The sequence below is a fragment of the Callionymus lyra genome, chromosome 4 (assembly GCF_982586985.1).
Source record: "Callionymus lyra chromosome 4, fCalLyr1.hap1.1, whole genome shotgun sequence".
Lineage (NCBI taxonomy): Eukaryota > Metazoa > Chordata > Actinopteri > Syngnathiformes > Callionymidae > Callionymus > Callionymus lyra.
Genome location: NC_141821.1, coordinates 33143649 through 33151598, shown reverse-complemented (window position 1 = coordinate 33151598; position 7950 = coordinate 33143649). Strand labels below are relative to the sequence as shown.

General features: G+C 38.6%; 1 protein-coding gene across 1 annotated transcript; it reads right to left on the bottom strand.

Moving 5' to 3' along the window:
- Positions 1-5983, bottom strand: slc22a13b (solute carrier family 22 member 13b). The gene is made up of 10 exons (XM_087788268.1): positions 5591-5983; positions 4731-4834; positions 4521-4675; positions 1838-2009; positions 1622-1742; positions 1472-1566; positions 1191-1405; positions 727-835; positions 449-643; positions 1-367 (listed from the first exon to the last, which is right to left on the bottom strand). The coding sequence occupies exons 1-10, from the start codon at positions 5963-5965 to the stop codon at positions 313-315; spliced, it is 1596 nt and encodes a 531-aa protein (XP_087644394.1). The 5' UTR covers positions 5966-5983; the 3' UTR covers positions 1-312.
- Positions 5984-7950: the final 1967 nt, after the last annotated feature.

Below are 7950 nucleotides of genomic sequence, written 5' to 3'. Positions count from 1 at the left end.
TTTAGCAAGAAGCTAACACTGAAAGTTCTTGAAGCACCTAAAAATTTACTTTTATCTGTAGCACATAAAATAACTTTTTGTAGGTCATATCCTGAGATAATGTTGTTGCATTTCTACAGGATATACAAGGATACAAATTTGCACAACTTTTTTTCCTCTAAAGCTACTCTCTACATTATTGCGTTACAGCAAGGAATAATGCATTACTTTACTTAAAGTTACTTGCCCAGCATTTATAAAGACTACATCATTAAAATGAAATAAATACAATTTAGTACTGGTATCAATGTAACATTCAATGGTTCTGGAGTGTCATAACTTGGTCTGCTTTGGAAGTTTGATCGAAACACCTTCGTCCTCAGATTTTCTGCAACAAAGAAATATTCTTCATGAAAGTGCCTTTCTTGTGTTGGATTGAATTAAGTTCTTGGATCTAAGAAAGACTTACAAGGGCTCAGAATGATCCTGCAGCTGAGCATTGAGGGTCTCTGGCAGAAGCAGACACAGAACTGCAGCAGTGATGGGAATAATTCCATAGATCAACAAAGGGATAGTTTCATGATAGACGACAAGAAGTTTGATCAATGGAGCCAGAATTCCAGCAACGCGAGCAAACGTAGAGTTCAGACCAACACCACTCTGCCTGTAGGTACACAAAACACCACTTTATTAGCATTAGTTTTCAAATAATAAACCCTAATTTACCCTGAAGAACACCCACATTACCTGACATTGGTGGGGTACAGCTCAGCGGTGTAAATGTAGATAACTGCAAAACAGCCAGTCGCAGCAAATTTGCCCAAAACAGCAACGACTGTTGTCACGACAGGAAGGTCTGATGATGGATAAAATCCACTTCATACATACAGTGATAACACCCTGGATACAAGCACAGTTGATTGATACATAACTATTGAATTTGAAAGGGTTGCTTCAATGACAGGATGTTTCTCCTCAATGACTTCCACTGGTTTTATTTTAATGTGAGAACATTTCATCATTGGCAGAAATTAAGGTTTTCTTATCCTACCTTAAACATCTGTCTTGTCTTACATTGTGGGAGGAAGCCCAAAGAAAACCCACACAAGCTTGGGAAGGATATACTGTATATACCCCACACATTTACTCCAACTAAAAGCTTCCTCGAGTTCAAACCTCATTACCCACCAGTTGAAATAAGAAAAAAGTACCTTTAGGAATGGTGAGAATTCCCAGGCACGCCAGTCCTCCAAAAGCAAACAACACTGACAGAGAAGGTCTCCTTCCAAAGTAGCCTATCAGAGGCAGGATACCGAAGCGAGCAGGGATTTCTACCAAACCGAAGATGAACTGAGTGATGTAGATATTTAGACCAAATCCACCCACGTTCAGACTGAGTCCATAATACATCAGACTTGTAGCAAACCTATCAGTAGAGTGAAGGAGAGATGTTTGTTACTCTACTTGAGACCAGGATTCAGGTTAAACTCACCAAAGGTAGCTCATGATGAAGGCACGTTTCCTCAGAGCTGCGATTCTGAAGATGTCGATCATGGTGCCTTTTTTGGACGTGCCCTTGTCCTCCAGCTAGAGGAATCATATTATGAAATTTACTGGTGCTTTTTGAAGTTTGATAGCTTACCTTCTCCAGGAGATGGTAGGGAACTGGCCTCTTGTTCACCTTGGCTGCCCTGCTAATAATCCGTATGGCCTCCTCCTTCCTGCCCTGAGTGATGAGCCAGCGAGCCGACTCAGGCAGAACCCTAGTGGTCACCCACCAAACAAATCTAAATGTTACTCCTTTGATAGCTGACAACATTATGGGTGAGTACTTAAGGGGGTCTCAGAAGCAGCTGACCAATAAAATATACCCAGCACAAGAACAATAGGACTGAAAAGAACTATCTGCAGGATCCTCCAGTCGTGGATTAAGTAGGCGACGCCGGCCAACAACATCAGTCCAAGAGGGTAGAAACTGTGGCAGATGGTGGTGCACAAGGCAAATTTGGAGGATTCACTCCACTCCCCACCTTTACAAGCAGAAGAAACACAAGTTGAACCTCAATTTTATCAGACAAAGTCACAATCGGATCTCACAGATTATAAAGAATATTTGTTCAAGAACTTGCTTCTTCTTTAGTACCTTCAATCGAACAAGTCATTTCAGAATGCTTATAAGAAAAAAGAGTTGACGGAACAAAAGATTAGATAAGATAGACTTTATTAATCCCTCTAGAGATCTCCTTCAGGAATTAGGCTTCCAGTAAACAGCAGACAATATAAGGTACAGAAGTTTCATGAAAGCAAAAACAGGAACAGAGTGCAAATAAAAAGAAGAAATTGCAAAGCGAGTTGGCGACATCAACATCAGCGTCTTGGCGGCTACCTTTCTGATAGCTGCCATGACGCTGAACACGTTGAACACGTGACAAGTTCATGTCCTCTGATTGGATTAGAGACTAGTCAAATGGAGCTAAAACGTGGATTCGGGTTAATTTCGCCGTTTGTTTTTCAACACACCTTGGCTGAAGATCTGGTTGCAGATATACTTGCAAATCCATTTTCAAGAAGGACTTTTCATAAAAGCTGGACGTTGTTAAGAAAGTTATGCTAACTCTGTGACAAGTCTTTCACGAGATTCAAAGGATTGATTTATTTCCTCCAGTAACTACGTGAGTAAATTCATTTTTTTCTAAATAATGTTGCAATTTATGAGATCAATAGTGACGCTTGTGTGTGTGTGTGTCTCTCTTCAGTGTGTGTGTGTGTTTTTCGTTGAAGCGTGCAGTGTGTGTGTGTGTGAGTTGCTGCAGTTGAATGAGACTCGGATTTTGTTTCCTTACTAAAGACATTTATTCAGATTGATTTCATCGGTTCTCTTTCCCGGGCATCAGAGACGCTGCTGACACTTTGGTCTGGGCTGTTGTGTGTCGATCATTGATATATTCGCGACTCTCAACGTTACGTAGCTGCCGATTAAATAATAGCTGTTGTTGTTCCTCCGTGTGTTGTTGTGTTTATAAGTTTCAATGCAGAGCGTGTGTGTCGTGGCCATGGAAACCACACAGTAGTTATTGACCTTAAAGTAGTTATTGAGAGGTGGATTCATTCAAACGTGCACCACTGAAGGCCTCTGTGTGAAATGCACGGCCCTCCACTGCTTAGTTATATAGTTTAATAGCAGAAAGAGTAGATCGTTTTGTCAGATCATTACTAGATTTGGTCAAGAACATAAATTAGATCATGGCGAGAAAACATTGAATAAAATACAACCATCTTCATGATGCAACTATGAATTAGTTAAACTTATAGGCATTTATAGCAGGTGAACAGTGATAATTTAAGTTATTTTTAATGAACTTGCTCTCTAAAAAAAAAGGTTAATTTAAACTATTATTTCACTTTTATGCATGCTGGCAGATGTGTCTTTTAAGAATCAGATCCATCGCTAGCTTCAAAAACTAAAGCAAATGCTATGGTCACACAAACAGTCACACAAAAAGACACAAATACACTTTAATAACTTTTTTTAATGTATTGGAATAACAATTAATATTCCATGTTTAAATAAAAGCATTTACTGTATATCTTGTCCTTAAACAACCCCTTTGCACGACCCAAAGCAACCACTGTTGATAAAAAATTAACCTTTAAATAAATGATCTACCTTTTGCTATTTCAAAGGTAGATTTTTAAACTGGTATATCAGATCAAAAACTGTATTGTCAGTGTGGTAAAAAAAATAATTGTGGTAACAGTACAGACGAAAACAGAACCAAGCACCAGGGAAGCCATTTGTGATCCCAATATATTCATGTACTGATGTTTTAAGAGTTTCTCACTAATAGAAAAGATGTATACATATAAGAGTGTCTTCACTTGAGTATACTTTATTACGATGGCTTTGTTAGGAATCCAATAACAATTTAAATGTATTATCGTTGTTTTTGTGACATCATCCTTCTAAAAAGCGCCTGATAAGAAACAGATAAGATAACTTTTACTTCCCCGATAAAGAAACGTTATCTCTTCTCCAAGGGAGAACTTCTCCAAGGTTTGAAGCTTTAATAAACAAGTGCTTGTGGGAATTCTTGTACAGCGTCCTCTTGTGGCCAGTCACTATTTTGTTACATTAGTCTTCAAGTTGCATTTCATTTATCTGAGCCATCTATCGTCAAAGAGAAGTTGTTATGTTTCTGGAGAAGGACTCAATCAACCACTAAAGTCTCCTTCACCTACAAGGGACTTGTTGTATAAACAAAGCAGAGTGTAATTACAGCTGGCTGGAGAAGGAGTGAAGCCATTGTTATGTCATAATTTGTTTCACCCACATAACCTCTTGTTCGCCGAGATTTCAGAAGGGGGAGAACTTTCTAAAGAAACAACTTCAAGACATCATCATGATGAGAGACTTACTGCATCTTGGAGAGGAAGACTTCAACATTTGAAACATGGGAGTGAGTCAGGAGAGGGTTTTCACATTAGTTTCCCTTTTAATCGTGTACTCCCTTTTGAAGCACCTTCTTCCCAGTAAAACTCACCTATCACGAAGGCGTTGCCAAGGATGCCCGATATGGAGATGCCGCTTAAAAATTTAAGAGCTATGTAAACGTAGATGTTGGGTGAGAAACCAGCTCCCACACCAAACAAGAAGAGCATGAGGAGTGAAAGCAGAACCACACGGCGCCGACCAATCCTGAGAAGAGGAGCGATTGTTAATGTCTGTGTCGCCACAGCATGAAAGTTCCTACCTGTCTGCCATCGGCAGCAGCAGTAACGCTCCGACCAGGAGTCCGGCCATGTAGATGGACTGAGATGCTTCTATTAAGCTGCTCTGGTCACACACCAGGTTGAACTGAGGAAACAAAAGCACATGTCTATTAAAAAAAATCATCAAAAAACACAAATAACAACAGTCAATGAGAAGCTTGATTCTGCTTGTACAAGACATTCACAATATGTTTGACATATGATCTTCAAAAATATTTTCCCACCCCAACCATGACTCCAATTTACAGTCACTGACATTACTTCAGAATGACGGCAGCTAGCACTGTTATCCATTAGCTAAGCTAGCAAGAAGCTAGCATTAAGTCAACATTTATTTTATTTCAATTACAAGAAAACTCAATCTATGTTGTGTTACGAGTGATTAAATCAACTCTAGCTTAGGACCTTATAAGGAAAATAAATCACCGATTTATTTTTGTCGCTTTAAGAAACAGTGTCTTTGAAACAGCACATGTAAGCACTTCAGAGTGGTAGACATATCTCGGGGATAGATGTGAATTTTAAGAATTCTACCAAATATTCTGCTTTCAATTATTTTAAATTTGGTATTTAGCATCAAGTCTTAGTCAAGCATAGGTATAGATAAAAAAATATATATATATTTTAACAATTTAATTTGAAATGAATATGTTCTGTGTTAACTGAGCATTGTACGTCTTTGGGAACATAAATCAAAATAGTAGATTTCGTGTTTACTTTTACAGACACAGGACCTGTTATTTTTTTATTTGGTTGACATAGTTTGTTTTTATTTTAAGTGTAAACAATGGTGATCTCAAAAGTAGCCATGGCTTCAGGGGTAAAGACTGGTGTTCCTCACCTCGGTCACCAGACTGGAGGATCCACTAGGCTTCTCAAAATCCAATCCATTGATGCAGGCAGTCGTGATGTTGATGCCGTACTTCTCTATCGACTCCAAGTCCCAGTCAACCGGCTCGAACATCTGACAGCTTTCATAGTTTCCATCTCTGTCGACTGGGATGGTGAGATTCTTCTGCCTCTCCTCTGTCAGGTTGGGTCCCTGGTTCAGGATCCAGTCAGTGTTGCAGTGACTCGGGAAGGGCAGGCCCGTGAACACTTGGCCGATGACATCGAAAGCAACAAAAAGACTTGGGAAGCATAAAGCCGCGACCAAACGTTTTTGGAAGGGACCGAACTCCCCAATCTCTGTCAGGATCTCAGCAAAGGTGCTCATGTTTGGTCTCTTGATGTGCTGGCGCGTGTTTACAGGAGACAGCTGAACTACAGTCAGCTTCATCCTGGAAGTTAATGTATAATCGGACAGTCAGGAGACTGAAGTTCAGTGGTTGGACAGGTTCCAGGCCCGTGGTCAGAGTTTATCAAACACCTGAGGCTTCTCTTAAAATATAATAGTCGCCAACTCAGCAGGATGTTCATGTGTTATGATGCAATCTGCTGACCCGGAACTGAAAGGTTCAGAATTGAATTTATGTTTAGTACTGCAGAGCTGATCATTGTGAGTAATCATTATAGTTAAAACATAGAAAAAATAATAAAAGATGTAAAATAAATTTTAATTGAAAAAAATAATGTTCAACATTATGGAGGTTCTGGACAGGCACCCATTGCTAAGCTTGGATTTTAATAAGTGAAGATCAGGGGTTTAAAGCCGTAAAGATTACAGGCGGACAGAATGTACAGTATAAAAGCAAGCTGTCTATAACAGAAAAGGTATTGGTCAAATGCAGGTCATTTGTTCAGTTGCTACAGCGAAAAACACTTCAAAAAATAAAAACAATACTCAGGAATATCAGAATATAAAGGAAAGTAGTATTTTTTATTTAAATATGTGTGTATTTATTTCACAATAGCCATCTTAAGGAGTGTCTTTGGCCAATTCTATTTCCAAACTGTTTATTATTAACTAATTATGGCACTCTTGATATTCCCTATAAAACTAAAGAAAAACTGTTTTTCTTAGAACTAAGCAAAGCTAGAAAAAGTATCTGACATAAGTTCAGTGTTGAATTAAGTTGTCAAATAAAACATGCTGTCAGTTTACCTCAGAAAATTCTGGAAAAGTCCAACTTCTGACTTGCTAGAAAACTCTGTAACCAGAACTACTTTCTGTGACGCTGCGCAGTGATACACATCAGGTTAAACCAATAACAGTCAGAGGCCATTAGTCAAGAGTCAGTAGATAAGTTGAAGAAAACATTTCTGAAATGTTGGCGAAAATGTTATAACAACGAAACAATTACTTTGTCTGTATCAACGTTAACTGGTGCCTAATTGTGCTCAACTGCAATTCTGATTATCTCCACTAGAGAGCAGTAAAACCTGCTGGACGCTAGAAAGAACGTCTCAATGATCGTCTGAACTTACGTTACTTAAGTTACGTTGGCTCGGTACTGACAGATTCGATCTTTGCGCTCTAATACGTTTTTATATACGAGTGATTAAAAATGACATTTTGTATGTACTATACCCTCATTTTAGAAGAAAACATGTGTTGATCGCACGTAGGCAGCAGAAACATCAAATGAGGGACCGTGTACAAATTACTTACAATGACAAACGAGTAATATTAAAAAAATATTTTTATAGATTTTACCTAGAAGAAATGTTTTAAACGCATTTCTTTCACAATAAATAACCTTTATATAATGTCACTTTAAATGTAAATTGTTGTTGTTGTTTTTTAAAACATTTTAGTGTATTGTTTTAGTTATTGGAAATATTTTCATGCAATATTCAATACAAATTGTGTAAGAACTCCTTGCTTTTGTAAGAAAGAGTTGCAAACTGCACAGTTTGGTTGATCACTAACCATGGACTGCACCCGATTGTACCAGTGAGTCTCTCTTCCTCTGAGCAGAAGATCATTTTCATCTAATTGTCCTTGTTGTGTGATCACTTTTAGGTTCAACGTCAACTTTGGTAGCTTGTCATTTTGAGTCAATCTGGGCCCTGAAGACAATGTTTGAATGACTTCTAGATAAGCGTATTCATCAACTTCATTACGCTTCAACCTCCTTTAACGATAATGGAAGTTTCTTAAAGTTTAGCTTGTTAGTTAGAATGGAGGTGAAGTTCATTGATCTAGAGGGTCAGCTCCACACTATCAAAGCTAGCCAGTCTCAGTTAGCTGGTGCCGAGCCACATAGCTCAGCAATTACCGAGCAGCCGGGAAACCAGGGGTTCCTTTAAACTTTGGGC

Coding starts and splice junctions, on each gene's coding strand:
- slc22a13b (XM_087788268.1), bottom strand. CDS start 5,965: ATGAGCACCTTTGCTGAGATCCTGACAGAGATTGGGGAGTTCGGTCCC. Junction 1,743..1,837: donor GTGCTGGGTATATTTTATTG/GTCAGCTGCTTC, acceptor GGTGACCACTAG/GGTTCTGCCTGAGTCGGCTC. Junction 836..1,190: donor AATTCTCACCATTCCTAAAG/GTACTTTTTTCT, acceptor ATCCATCATCAG/ACCTTCCTGTCGTGACAACA.